This window comes from Grampus griseus, assembly GCF_964374135.1.
Source record: "Grampus griseus genome assembly, chromosome: 17".
In the NCBI taxonomy this organism is placed as follows: domain Eukaryota; kingdom Metazoa; phylum Chordata; class Mammalia; order Artiodactyla; family Delphinidae; genus Grampus; species Grampus griseus.
The window spans coordinates 68,881,353-68,897,045 of record NC_139011.1 but is presented as its reverse complement, the minus strand read 5'-3'; the positions used below and the strand labels follow the sequence as shown (position 1 = coordinate 68,897,045).

The following is a 15,693-nucleotide window of genomic DNA, read 5'->3' as shown; positions in this document are numbered from 1 at the left end:
GTGCTTATACCTCATGCCATGAATTTCCTAGATAATTTCCATCTGTATGAGCCACTGTGATAAGTGTTTTAATTGTGTCAATGTTCTTCTGTTTCATTTCAGTAATCCCAGAACTCACTGTAAGTAAGGTAAATCTTGCTAGCGCCTGGACATATGCATCTCTTTCCAGCTATGAAAAAGAGAAAAAGCAAACTTACATGGTTGTAAACACAACAGGGTAATCCCTAGTTCCCTACTGACAAACTGTTTACTTGTTTAGTAAGTTGTTAACTAAGTCATGAATTACATATAATACCTCAAACTGTAGTTTTTTAAATTTTAAGATGAATGAAGCAGAAAAGGATGAATTTCTAAAACTGAAAGGCAATGGAGGTGTCAAATCAAGACAAGATTTTAGTGACAATAATTCATATATATAGTAAAAAAAAAAATTCATTGAGCATTTATGTTTCAAGTGACTGAACTAGCAGAAAGCTGATTTATAAATTTGCTCATTTTTTCTCTACAGCTAGACTACTTTTTAAGCTATAACATTCATAATTAAATGTGAAATGGGTTTTTAAAAAGAAAGCAGGCAAGCATTGGCTAAAATTTATTATCAGACAAAGCATATAAATTACTAGAAGGGACTGTCTTCATAAAAATTGTTCTAGATACTTGGGTCTCTTAAAGGTAACTTGTTCTTAGGATAGGTAAAGTTATATATATATATAAAATGTGAAAAATATATGATTCAATAAATAAAAACATGTAACACAGATAAGATATTCAAATTGCAATATAGGAATTCAAACTCTTAAGGAAACTCTGTACATAGCTAATATTCTACAGAGAAAAAACTGCAAACCAAAGTTATTATGACGAATTTTAGACACCAATAAAGAACTACCCTGTTCTGTCACAGCTTCTTGGAAACGTAAACATGAAGACAGTTAAATTCCATTATAAACTTGAAATTCATTTTTAATAATTTCAACACCAGAAATAATTTAAACTGTAGTAATGACAAAAGTAATTTACGTTTTCCAGACTGGCTACAAAGGCAAAATTCTTTGTTACCTGAATGCTGAAAATGCATGCAATTCTGATTGCACATCTTATACCTTCCAGGCAAAGAGAGGCTACTTCAGTATCATCACAGTCTTGTAGACCCACACTGAACGCAGCCAGAAAAGGGGTCCAAGCCAACTACAAAGATTAAAAATTTGAAATACATCACAAACATCAAGTGATAATTAAACTTTATGATAATACTATATTAACATTTCTCAGATTTCAGGCAATTTGAGGAAGTTCTGAAAAAAACAGCAATGAGTTTCTTGGCATAGTTACTTGGAAAGCTTTCTTAGACAAAGGAGAAACTATGTAATGCCGCCTGGGCTTAAATAAGCGGGAGAGCAAAATTATAAATTTGGGAGAGGACACTAGGCATATTTTAAGCACAGCATCTATAAATTATTTACATTAATGAAAAATGGGAATAGTCAATACTCATAAATTATATTAATTTTACCCCTGACTTCAGAACTCCTCTCCCTCTGTAAGCTGTGTCTCTTGAAATATTTCATGGACTAATTTTATTTCCAAGGAAATCCTTTTAACCATTTTCCACTTGTAACAGTTACATTACTCTCTTTTCTTTAAGCCTGCTCTGTGGACACCATTTAGCCTTATTTATTTATTTTATTTTGGTAGTCAAATATTTTACTTTGAAACACGAGCGATCTCTGGTTCCTAGTTGGACAATATTTTAAAATACAGTTCAATAAAATACATCTTGATTACAGACTATGAAAGCCAACAAACACTAAATTTTAATAGAACTGAATACCTTGTGAAATTGTAATGTAAAATAAACAAAAAAAGAGAGCTACCTCTGACTACTGAAAATCCTCATATCAAATCATATGTGTATATACTGGTGTGTGCATGTGTGTGTATAACTTTGAAATGTCTGATACAAGAGTATTCGCTGCTTTTGATAGGTCAAAATGAAGCAAAACTATATATCCGTATAGCCATACAGATGAAAAATGTTTATACCAGTGTGGTACGGAAACGACAACTGGAATTTTTTAACGATCTAAAAAAATTTTAGCACTATTAAGAAAAACAAAATCACCCAAAGCTTTGCTTATAACATCAGAAAGTTTAGAAGTACAAGTGTAATTCCTAAACAGAGGAATATAAGCCACAGTAACTAACTTCCAGTCCTAGCCTTGTTACTTATTTAACCTCTTTTTTTCTGAACCTCATTTCTTCCCCTTTAATACCTGGACTGCCACTACAGAGAGATGCTGTGGGAAGCATAGGAAGTGCACTACCTTTAAAATACAAAGCACCACATTAAAGTAATAAATTACACATCCTATTATAAGTGAAGAAACAGCACATCTATTTGGAAACCTTTGTAATATTTTATACAAGGAGAAGTATAAGGTTCTTAAGCCTGTGACAAAAGGTTTAACCCCACTGCAAATTAAAGACAATGACTTGTCTTATCAAATTATACCTAAATAACATCCAGAGAACAGTGAAATTGTCCCCTCAAATGTATAAATCTCTATAGAATACAATCTGGCGATATGTAAAAAGGTTCTTAATAAGGTTTTCATCCCTTAATATTATATCACATTCTAGGAATCTCTCATTTATTCCTTTACTCAGCCAATGCTTATTTACTGAGCACTAACTACAAGCCAGGAATTGTGCTAGACATTGGGAAAAGTCAACAGAACAGATGAGTCCCTTGCCTCATGGAGCTTAAAGTCTAGTAAAGAAATAGCCATTCAGTTTTAAAATAAATAAATGTATAAATACATACTGTTATAAATACAATGAAGGAAGAGTATAGCATGTTATGAAAAGGGACCTAATCTAGATTAGAGGGGCCAGGGCAGAACTCTCTGAGAAAGTAACATTTAAAGTAGAAACTACTCAGGCAAAGAAGGAAAAGGCATCCTAGACAAAGGACACAGCTTATATGAATGCTCTGAAGAGAAAATAATTTAGGACATTCTAGAAATGGAAAGAATACCAGTGTGGCCGCAGCACAGTAAGAGACAAGAACTCTAGCGATGAGGTTGAAGGAAGGTGGAGCTCTAGACCACACATGGTCTACAGACCCTTGGGATGTGCTAGGTTTCATCATAGCTGCAAAGTCAGTGAATGGCTTTAAGGAAGAAGATGACAGTTCATTTTGTATTTTAAACATTCTGGCCTCTGTAAGTGGGTACGAGAAGCACAAAAGTAGACATAAGGATACTAGTCAGGAGGATGTTACAGTGACAAGAGTGAGAAATGAAAGTAACTGGAGACGGTAATTACAGTAGAAATGGCAGTGAGAGGAAAGGTTCTTAATTCTAGCTTAGAGGATTAGTTTAAATAAAGGATAACTAATCCAGAGAATAGATCATAAAAGCTATTTATGAAGAATTTTTAATGATATGGGAAAATACTTATGTGAGAAACAGCAAGATACAAAATTCTATACACAGTAGGATCACAACTGTTTAAGATAAAAAGTAGTATGTAAACATATTAACAGAAATTTTTTCTGAGTGGTACAATTATGGCTGGTTCCTTATTCTTTTCGTTTTTTCATCCTCCACCTCCCGTCTACCAAAAACATTTGAAAAGAAAAACAAAATAAAGGTATAAGATTATTCAAAACAAAACAAAAATCTGCTTTGTAATTTATTTCATAATAAAGAGAAAGTATACCTTATATTTTGACATCACTTTCTACATTATGCCAAAAGGAAGGCCAGTTATACTCCACTGTTCCTTCTAACGTTATCTCCCTAGCATCCCCGCTCGCGTCCTGTAACTCTCCATCAACTTTTAGAAAGGTCACTATCACACAGACCTTGAAGTAGAGGTAGAACTGTAAAATTTTAGAGCTGAAACCTTGTAGTCATCTTTTACTACCCATACACATATGTAGTTATGAATGAGAACTCGAATTATAATCTTCAACCTCCACAGTCCATCTAACCACACTGTGTCACAAACAGAAATGTACTTAACCCATTTTTCCTTCTCAAACTTGACTGGACTCCCCTCCACTTCCCTACAATCCTTATGATGCACTGCTTACTCCTTCTGGAATTTGAAGAAAGGATAGAAAAAAAGAATAGGAAAATGAAGACTGAATGGGAAATCATATTTTAAAGAAGCAGTAAGAATCATTCTTACTAGATCTATAAACATAAGAAAGCTCCCTTTTGTTCCTGACTCTACTTTCTGGGCCCCAGGAATACTCAGAACCTTCAGCTTAGTTCCTGGGCCAGAGCACTAAAAGAGAGTAGGAGGCTCAAGATCGCTTTGAGATTTCAGGGAACTCCAAAGCTCTAAATAGAACACAGAGGAAACCAGGCCAAGGCTTAATTCTCCAAAGAGCTTTCTGTTCTTAAGATCACACGCCTATTAATTGCTAATCATGCATACCTTTTCTCATTCTCTTCAAGAAAAATTTTATATTTGCGATCTCCTAAATAATATGGCTTTCACTTCTGGGTGTATACTAATGGGCTATATCACTGTATTTCCTTAACTTAAGAATATGCTGAACAGGACTTCCCTGGTGGCGCAGTGGTTAAGAATCCACCTGCCAATGCAGGGGACACGGGTTTGAGCCCTGATCCGGGAAGATCCCACATGCCACGGAGCAACTAAGCCCGTGTGCCACAACTACTGAGTCTGCACTCTAGAACCCGTGAGCCACAACTACTGAGCCCGCGTGCTGCAACTACTGAAGCCCGTGCGCCTAAAGCCCGTGCTCCGCAACAAGAGAACCCACTGCAATGAGAAGCCTGTACACCACAACGAAGAGTAGCCCCCGCTCGCCGCAACTAGAGAAAGCCTGCGCACAGCAATGAGGACGCAATGCAGCCAAAAAATAAAAAAATTAAATAAATAATTAAAAAAAAAGAATATGCTGAACAGCAGTATACATAAATATATACACTGCAAACAAGTTCTTAGTAACGCTTACCTTAAACATAGGTCTCACGTGCTCCAAATGTGTCGCACTTGTGAAAGGTGCTTGAACGTGGCTCACGGCCTCCATGAGTGCTTTAGCTGTCTTGGCCATCTGTTCCATTTCTAAGTTATACAGAAGTCTTCTTTGTTTTTCACTGGCTACATCTGAAACAACAAACACTATTAGCGTTTAAAATGTAAAGCCTTTAAGAATGCTATTTTGATGTTTTAGTATAAAATAATAAGTACTACCAATGAATACTAACTCAAAATAGTCCTAAGAAGCCAGACACAAAAGGTCACATAATGTATGATTCCATTTAGATGAAATATCCAGAGTAGGTAAATCCACAGAAGCAGAAAGCAGACTGGTGACAGCCAGGGGCTGAGGAAAGGCAGGGAACATGGAAAAACTGCTTAACGGATACGTGGTTTTATTTTGGGGGGATGCAATGTTTTGGAACTATACAGAGGTGGCGGTTACACAACACTGTGAATGTAGTAAATACCACTAATTGTTCACTTCAAAATGGTTAATTTTATGTTATATGAATTTCAAAAATGAAAGAAAAAAATATCCTGAACTAGGAGGCAGGGATACATGGAAAATCTATGAAAAGGGAAGAGAGTAGGTACAAATCTGTCACAATGAAAGTACTAGGGAAACAGCCCAAACATGGTCTAGAAGAGAAGAGAGGTTAGTAAAAGGCAATGGTATCCTCACATGACACAGGCTTGAATGATCTCCTGAGCTGACAAGAAAACAGTGGCCCTAACACTTGGGATGATTTCAGAATTTCAGCACACCATCACCTCCTTCCCATACCCCACTGCTCAGTGATTTCCTACCACCATATGGAGAAGAGGCCAGAGAATGAGGGGTATGAAGATGTTACTATACGGGTGTGAGGAAGAAAGTGAAATCAGATAATTGGCATCTACTTAGGTGTGAAAATGAAGTCTTGATCAATATACTTAATTTCTTAAGTAGAAGCAAATAACGCTACCAAGTAAACTGCTGATTGGTGCTGGACTGCAGTAAGAGCCAAGGATGCCGAGTTCAAGACGTGGCTTTGCCACTCTTTGGGTTTTAGGTCTAGAGAATTAGTGAAAGTTTTTACATTGCACTCAGCTCACAGATTCTATGATTCTAAGTTTCCTAACCTCTCTGCACTTGTTCCCTCTTCTATAAAATGAGGGAGAACTTATTAAAATTCCTTAGAATCATTCCCTATATTCCCCAAAAGATAAGGCCATTTATACTCCACTATTCCTTCTAACATTATCTCCATAGCCTCTGACTCTCATCTGATAATTCTTCATCAACTTCTAGAAATACACATATCACACAGGCCTTTTCGATTCTCTCCTGTTGACAGAATTTTGCTACTGCAATTTGTTCTTTTAGATGAAGCTTGAGATTCCACTTCCAAGTGGAAGTTGCTCAGAAAGGCAGGAGTTCTCTTTCCATGTTATATTACTGAGCCACTACCCTCACCTCATTCCTGCAGTCAGATTTTAGCTCTAATTTAATCACCACCATCTACATGCACAGAACGTGGAGAATGGGGCTAGGCCCCCCCCCCCCGCTGGCTCCTGATGCCGGTCAGATTTGGGAATGCCACGGCGCTATAACTTGTGGTGCATCTGAAGTAGTGAGTTTCAACCCCCACGAGCTCCCCCATGACCCTAACCTTCCCCATCTCCTTGAATCACCCCTACTTCCAGCTTCTGTTTATGTGTAATGATAGGTGAACCAATGGAAATAAGTTGCTTGTAGATGACAAGGAGGCAGTAAGAAAGAATGAGAGCTGAAATCTGACTCTTGGGGTTGCCTAACCAATCAATCTCTTTTGATCTCCAAATATGTGCTGATATTAACTGCTAAATGGACGAGTGTGTATTAAGTGCACACTAATCCATGCATATTATGTAGCACTTTCCATTTATCACCGGTCAGTGCTATCTTTCTTCAGGATACGGGAAAAAACACAATCAGATTAGCACACTGTATATTATAATACTTTTCAGTACAATAATACTTGATCTACTCTAAGTAAAACACTTTCAAGAACCCATAGTTTTCCTCCAAAACAATCAGAATTCAGTTGATTTGGACACTTACTTTGTTTACTTGATTTTGTAGGGATTGTTAGTTCTTTTGTTTCTTTCATTGATATCTTTTTTCCAGCTATTTCATTATAGATGGCTGATAGATACTCTTCAGGAAGATCTTTACTGTCATTGATACCTCTATTCATCTTAATGTACTGTTCCTTTGTCATTTTATTTTTAACCTAGAAATGAAAAACCATTATAATTCCTAAAAATTAACAGAAAAATACTCATATAAGAGAATTTATAAATACTTTGAGGAATAGAAAGTGGAAAATACTCAACAAAACAGACATTAAAATGAAAAAAGGAAGTCACAGAAAATAAGGACAATGTAGGAAAGACCCATCCTGGTAATATACTAGTTCACCTTGCTCTGAGGAGTGCGTGAGTAATCTGTAATAAGAAAACAGCGAGACTGAATAATGAAATTCTTTGCTTTTGCCCAAGGTTTAAGAGCTCTAGTCAGAGTCCTTTAAAAAAGGACCATGACAATTATTAGACACTTATGTCATCAAAAAGATTCAAATCTTAGTTCAGAAGAACATAAATGTGTTTGCTAATGATTTAAAAACTGATTTTATGTAACAGCGGATGCAAGAGTAACAAGAGCTGAAATTTATTTAAAATCAGATAGCAATCTCACTGACTCATCATGGCAACTGAATATTAGGTGATCTGGGCAAAGTATCCTTGGAACATTCTGCCTTACTTAAGAGTATGCTGAACAGGAACATCCTACTGCACACCCTGATAAGTCTTTGGAGCACAAATCTGTAGTACGTAAGATGGTAGCCCTGTCGCCAAACTTGGGAACTAGCACAGACAAAGTGTTTATGCTTTATATCCCTGAAAACCCAGATGGATAAAACCTGTAAGTCATATGATGTCTCTGAAGATACATTTACTTAATTAAACATATTCCTACCACTTTCCATGAAGAATTTAAGGCACCTCTAAACATAAGTGTCCTGTAAATTTACAAGAAGGTACACAGAATGACAATCAAGTAAGTCATCAGAAGTTTGCAAAACTAACTATAGAGAAACCAGAACGTCCAGAGGATATAACTGGGATACAAACATTTATTTAGTTCTGACTATTCTGCAAACAGATCTTTCCAGTACGTCAGAAAGGGTGAGAGGAGCACTTCTCCTACAAAAAAGTAAAAATATTACCATAAAAGTTTCCAAATGTAATTTATTATTACTCAAGGGAAAAAAGCTCTAACATACTAAAACTTTGAAAACTTGAGTCATGGCACTTAAAAAACATTAAAAGAAAGCCATTTCACCTGAAGTTCTGATGAATATTAAAAAAGCAATGACCCAGGGATACCAACATAAAAGACCACACAAGTGCTGCCAATAAGAGGCTAAAAGAAGATTAACATCACCGGAAATTTTGAACATGGTATGATGTTTTAGCATTGTGCCAATGAGAGACAAAGACAAGCCCTGGAAGAAAATCTGAAGTAGCAGCAAAGTATATTTGTGGATCTGGGCTGGGAGGTAGGGGTAGGAGCTCCAAGCACGTTGGAGAAGAGACTACATTAATTGCAGATACACAAAATGAAAATACACTGCTCAAACAGAAGACTTCTGCCACAATGGGATTCTGGAAGTAGTGTAAAACATAATCCTACTTTTCTTCTCCTGCTTTATCTTTTATAGAACATTTTACTCTTGACTTTTACTCTCATGTGCTTAAATTAAGCTGTGCCTAATTAAGTTTTAGTACTTAAATCACTTAAAGCCAATTGTTACTACTGATGAAGATTAATAAACAAAAAAAATTAAACATGTTCTAAATGTATTTCAAAAATTAAAAAAAATTGTCTCACTCTATATATAAATGGTAGTTAACTATAAATATTCTAGGTGAAAAAGGAACATAAATGACTTGTTAAATTAACCTATATTTTAACTCTGAAAACAACTAGGAATGAGGAGAATTAGTTTTAAGGAATTCCTTTAAAGTTACCCGTGTTCTTTGAAAATGACATCATTTGTTATAGTTCATATAGCCCTGCATCATAAATCATATAGGGTCCATATAGGGTTCAATTTTCTAACAGTCCACTTAGCTTCACAGGAACTCACAAGCTGCTTAAAACTTTATAATTTTTAAACTCATAAGCTGTTTTAAACCTTATAGTTTTTCCAATACATTTCAGATTAGTAATAAGTATATAGTTTATTTCTCATCATAAGAGTAATACATATCATTAGAAGCCTATCCCTAAGAAGTATTAAGAAATTCTTGCAAATAGGTTTATTTATAAAGATAATTTTCCTCAAGTTTTTGGAAACTACGCATAAAATACCTAAACCTTTAAAAATAATATTTTTGTTATTGAATATCAGAAATCAAGTGACAGTTCCTTAATATTTAAAGTAAAGGAATTACAATTTAATGAAGCAAATGAAATTTAAACACTTCCTGGATGTCTGGTATCTTAAAATTACGGTTAATTTTTAGGTGTAATGGTACTGTGGTTATGTTTAAATACAGTATTTCTCTTTCAGATATATATACTGAAATAAATACAGATGAAATGATATGATACATGAGATTTGCTCCAAAATGACCTGGGGGAGAAAAGGGATATAAATAGAACAAGATTGGCCATAAGTTGGGAACTGTGGAAGATGGGTGATAAGCACATGAAGGACCCACTATACTAAATGCTCTGTTATTTAAGTTTGAAATGTTAAAACAAACAAACAAACAAAAGATGGTTTATATGATGTTTTTCCATGTTGTAATAAACACAGGCAGAAGAGCTATAAGCACATTCTTAGATTAAAATTTATCTGAAGTTTTATACAGCTGTCAATCATGAGAAAGACAAATACAGATTTTACGGATATCTAAAAGTCTAATTAGAATTACTACCAGAAACTGCATTTGTAAAATGTACACTACACCAAATTAAATACCCCAATTTGGTGACTGGTTTAACTAAACTAAGATTAAAATTTCAACTATTACTTACTGAATTCAAAACAATTTATTTAATCTGTACTATTGATTGTAAAACTGGATTGGAAGAAGACATACCTGTGGACTGTGAAGGTCTGTGGTGAGCATGATAATTGAATACGCCAGAACATATGCAGTATCTGCACTAGCAAAGAGGGTTTGTCTGCAAAAATAAATGTTTCGTGTTATAAACTTTTACTGTTTACAGTTAGCATTTAAATAACTCACCTCAAACCCCATGTCACTTTTAGTTTTCTCTTTCAGGATTTATGTTCTATCTCATATTATAATTTTTTATGGAATTGTCTCATCACTTCCAGATCGTGTATAAACTAAGTTTCCTGGGGCAGGGGATTATGAACCACCCGATGCTCCCCAGAAGAGGGTCTCGGACATAGTCAGCAACCAATAAGTACTTGAATCTGAATCCTGCTTACCCCTGGTTGCATTCTAAGTATCTTGCAGCAAACTTTTCCATCAATCGATCAATTTTCTGAGCTTCCCCTGGAAGACGGAATCCTTCCAGAAACATACGAAGGGCTGAAACAAAATCCTTTCCTGAAAAGTCATGTTGGTCCACATATGCATACATGACTTCTTTGTTAAATTTATCATTATCTCCCAGGAATTCACCTACTTGAGTCTAAAGAACAAAAGACAGAAATTGATATCTTAATAGACTTACATTTCCTACACAGCCAATTTTTTAAAAAGCAGAAAAAAATCCATAAGATCCACAGGTTTTAACCACAGGGTTAATTAACTATTTCAAAAGTGAAGTTAAAAGTTAAACATACTAAATGTGTTTATTTAAAAAAAAATCAAGATATTCTTTTGAGTATAGAGAATAAAAAAGCAAAATTAAGAATAGTTAGCTTATTTTTACATACTTAGGAAGGCATCTTAAAGGGGCAATAATATTATTAACTTAAAGAATTTTACAGAAAAAGTTAGAATGAAATAACATGGTGTTCTTACAGAGTCTAATCTTTCCTCCTGATGTAAGAACTGGGCAATATCTTCAGGTGTAGTGCCAAGCATCCCTTGTTCTTGGAGGTACTGTATTCCTCTCTTTGGTTTCTTGGTAAATCTAGATGATGTTAAAGTTAAAAGGAACATTAGAAATAGAAAACCATTTGTATTGCCTGAAAAGATCTAAAACTACAGTGAATTAACTTTGCAGCACTTAGAAAACAGAAGTGTACTTAAAATAATCAATGCATTATTATTGTACAAAATGTACAAAAATAATATACTATGCAAAGTTTTCTTTGAAAAGGATCTCAAGTGGAAGGCAACCTTTATCACTGATATAGATCATTTCACAGAGTGAGATAATGCCATGTAGCAGATGAACTCTGAGTAAGGATATGGATACTAAATATCTCATCCTTTTAATATATATATTCTCCTTAGTGCTCAAGTAATCCTGGCTCATTCTCCTTATATCCATTGATTATTTCTAAGTTTCCTGCTTTTAAAATACAGAACTTGAATTTTGGTGACTGTTTTAACCACAACCTGATGGCATCATTTCCTTTATAAAAAAATATATTTATATATCCAGTGTTTTCAAAATAAAGTCCACACTGATTGGACACACAAAACCTTTCTCAATATGGCTCATTTCTTGAACGTATTTACAAAACAGAAACAGACTCACAGACTTAGAGAATGAACTTATGGTTACCCTGGGGCGGGGAAGGGTGGCGGGAAGGGATGGTTAGGGAGTTTGGGATCTACATGTACACACTGCTATATTTAAAAAGGATAACCAACAAGGACCTACTGTATAGCACAGGGAACTCTGTTCAATGTTATGTGGCAGCCTGGATGGGAGGGGAGTCTGGGGGGAATGGATACATGTATATGCATGTCTGAGTCGCTCTGCTGTGCACCTGAAATTATCACAACATTGTTAATTGGCTATATTCCACTATAAAATAAAAAGTTAAAATAAAAAAATATATAGTTCATTTCTCTCTCATTTACTCCCACATATCCCTTTCCCATTCCCTAAACATAAAGGATTTGCAGCATCTATTTCCTCTATGTGCCCTTTGCCTGTTTCACTCACTGGGGAACTCTCCTCCATGCTTGAAGATCCAATTCAAATGTCACCTCTTTCTTTCCAAATCATTTACTTTCTACTTTTATTGTTCCAATAATTAGTTTGGTACCTCATCACCGTCACCTGGGTATTGCAGGAGTTCTTAACTGGTCTCCCTGTCTCTTGTTTTGCTCACATTACAATCCATCCTTCAGGCTGCTGGCAAAGTCATCTTTCCAAAACAGAATCTAATGCTGCTGTTACTCTGCTTAAAATCCTTCAACAGCATGCCAATGCCAAGAACAAGACAAAACCTCCTTTACACAGAGAATGAGGCCCCTGTAATCTGGATCCAGCTCGATGCTCTCATCTCACCTCCTACTTCTACCCGTCCACCCCCACCCCTGCCACACTGAATAGTAATAGTCCTCAAATGTTCTCCTTTTCCTCTGTGCTGTTGCACATACCATTCTCTTTGTCTGAAATATCCTTCCCTGCTCTGTCCTCCTAATGATTCCCCTGTCAAGTCCTAATTAAACCGCTGCCACGTACATAAATTAAAGTCAAGCATTTCTCCCTGAGATAAACACAATCTCTGCTCTCTAGAAGCTCTCACTCTAATGGAAGAAAAATTTTTAAATTATAACAGTAAAATTATTTCAAAATTTTTATAAATCAAAAAAATATATAATAGTAAAAATGCAACAAATAACGTATCCACAAAGTGAGAAGACAGCACAGCAGAGGAAATGTCTAATTAACAGAGATGATCATGATCTACTTCCTGGGAAAGTGACTGTGGAACTGAGCTTTTAAGAATGATTACATCTTTTATAAACAGTCAGGAAAAACATCCCAGACAGACAGGAAGAGGTCATACTAATACACGAGGGCATAAAGCAGCATCATATTATAATAAGTAGTTCTGCATTGTTGGACAAATGAGGTGAAATAAAGCAGCAGCAGATGATCTAGCTTAGAGTCCAGCAGATTTAAATCATGATGGGTATTATATGCTATTAGAAGAAGCCGTGGCTTTATTCTCTAAGAGGAAGAGAGGGGAGAAACAGAAGTAGACTTTCATTCAAGAAAGATTACTCCAGCTAAGTGTAAGAAAAGACTAGAGAATAAATAAGACCAAAGAAAGGCAAGCCAATTAAAAGAGTATACTAGTCAAGGCACCAAATGGTGACGGTGTGACTTGAGTGAACAACTGGGAGACAAAGAGAATAAACTGCAGAGATATTCAGGAAGTAGGATCAGCTGGATTTAGTGACAAATTAGATCTAATGAGGAAATCTAAGGTAATTCCCGGGATTCTGGCTCATAAACTTAGTAGCGTGCTGGGGTTACTAGCCTGAATGGGAAATACAGAAACAATAGGGTTTTCTGTTTGTCTTTTGTTTCGGGTTGTACTGGGGAGTTGATTATGGAGACTGATAAATTTGGTTGTGGACATGCTGAGTGTGAGAAGCTACGCAGTGCCCAGGGGAGATGTCCAACAGGCAATTACGGATGAGTCTGGAGTTCACTGGAGTTTTTATGTTAAAAATAACACTTGGGAACTGTGAGATGTTACCATATAGTAGCTGAAGTCATGAGAAAGAACATGATCATCTAGAAACTACAAAGAAAAGGGCTGAGGGACAGACCCTGGAGATGTTGAGATGTAAGCCCAGGACGAAGAGCCCATACAAGACTGAGACAGCATGGTCAGAAGGTAGGGGAGAAGGACAGAATGGTGTCATGAAACGAACAGTTGTGGAAGAGTATCCCGGGAGCACAGCATTCTCATGGAAGTGTGAAGCAGAAAGCAAGCCGCGTGGCACTGGAGGAACTCGAGTGGCACTCCAGAGGAACAGTGGAGGCAGGGGGCCGTCTGCTCTGGGGCCCTGGGAGGACTCCCTCTCACTCCTAAGTACTTCGAATTGAGCGGTCCTACCTCGGCAGCACTCTGTACAACACTCCATTATGGACTTCACACAGTACCATTAAAAAATATATTTTGCCCATACTTAGATTGTAATCTTGAATATAAGGACCAGTACCTTCATGGTTCTTGGCACACAGTCCCAAGTACCAAACATGTGTTTGCGGGGTGACCAGCAGAATTTCAAAATGAGTATCTGTTTGCACATACGAGACACTGAGACCCCCAAAACAAGGGCTGTTTCACTCATCAGGTTTCCCCAGCACTTTGCATAATGTCTGGAACAGATGGGACTTTGATAAATACTGACTGAACAGCTAGAATAAATGAAGTATTGATGGCTATTTCCTGAGGCTATTTTTGAGATTTTATAATTTTATGACAATGAATATGTGTACATTTTATCAACGGTTTTTCTTTTACATTATCGGTGAAAAAGGGCACCAACAACCACTGCTTAAGACTCAGGAAGAAATGCTTTACAGCAGAATTAGCAAGTCAAGTAAACATATAAGAGAATTTTTTTTAACAGTTTAGATTCATGGATCTAGATTCATAGAGAAAGGCCAGCAAGTTCAGTTTTCCTCACAGCATCTCTTTGAAAGAAGAGAGGGGCAGTAAGAGGAAGGAAAGCAGCACAGTGTGACTCAGACAGGAGACAGTCCAGGAGCAGGATGACAGCACACAACTTACTAGGAAATGATTTCACGAGATCAGGGTCTGGTAGAGAACCCAAGTTTGAGAAGGAGGTTATCACCTTATTGACATATAAAAATGCAATCAGTAACGATAAATCAGTAACAAGAGCAGCACATCTGTAACTGAAGTGGAGAGAATATAAACCCTATAAAGGAGCAACACTCACAGGAGAAGTTCCATACTTTAAATGTGAGTTATCATCTGCTTAGGGAATATAATGCAAGATTATATAACTGAGCTAAACAAACAGTGCAAAACTGCACAGATGATGTTTGTCAACAACACATAAAATATAGTGCAAAATTAATGCACATTACAAGGGTCTGTTTGGGCCAGACTGCAATGAACAAGGGGAGCTGACTAAGGAGTCACTAGAAGTCTTGGATCCAGGAGAGCTGTACTCCATTTTATTCTCTGAAGGGTGTTAATAAGAAGGGACTAAAAATAATCCAAAAATGTAAAGAAACCCAGGATAAGGGTGGCACAGTACTGGCAGAGGGATATTCAATAACATTTCTCCGTAAAATTGGACACTCACAAATCTATCCCCTGTTCTATTATTTCTTTTTGCTGCTTTAGGACTTCAAATTGCTCTGGATTGTCAGTGCCAGACATCTGTGTGCTGTAGCTGCCTATTCCTGATGATGATGTTGACTCCAGGGAATTTAAACTTCCGTATCTGTTTATTGTCTCAGGGTGTTTTATTTCATTCGTCTCTTGCTCTGAGGGTTTTTCCTGACCTGTAAGTAGAAAAACTGATTCAGTAAATTATTCTGTCAAAGGAAAAAAATTTCTCAAGTAAGGCAAGCTATTTCAATGTTGCTTAGATAGCTATTTAATACAAATAACGTATTAGGTGCCATAACAGATAATATATACTTTGACATTAAAACACACTGCAATTAGTACAGGTACAATCTGCATCACTAGG

At 36.3% G+C, this 15,693-nt stretch overlaps 1 protein-coding gene across 2 annotated transcripts in view; it reads right to left on the bottom strand.

Annotated features, from left to right (window-relative positions):
* ARFGEF1 (ARF guanine nucleotide exchange factor 1) overlaps positions 1 to 15,693 on the bottom strand; it is a 134,747-nt gene that overhangs the window by 36,612 nt on the left and 82,442 nt on the right. For both annotated transcript variants that reach the window (XM_082675324.1, XM_082675325.1), the window contains exons 14-21: positions 15,301 to 15,502; positions 11,062 to 11,173; positions 10,521 to 10,726; positions 10,162 to 10,246; positions 7,109 to 7,280; positions 4,997 to 5,148; positions 1,060 to 1,188; positions 11 to 169 (exon numbers count right to left, since the gene is read on the bottom strand). In XM_082675324.1, coding sequence (XP_082531450.1) covers positions 11 to 169; positions 1,060 to 1,188; positions 4,997 to 5,148; positions 7,109 to 7,280; positions 10,162 to 10,246; positions 10,521 to 10,726; positions 11,062 to 11,173; positions 15,301 to 15,502 — 1,217 coding nt within the window. The remainder of the gene's footprint in view (positions 1 to 10; positions 170 to 1,059; positions 1,189 to 4,996; positions 5,149 to 7,108; positions 7,281 to 10,161; positions 10,247 to 10,520; positions 10,727 to 11,061; positions 11,174 to 15,300; positions 15,503 to 15,693) is intronic.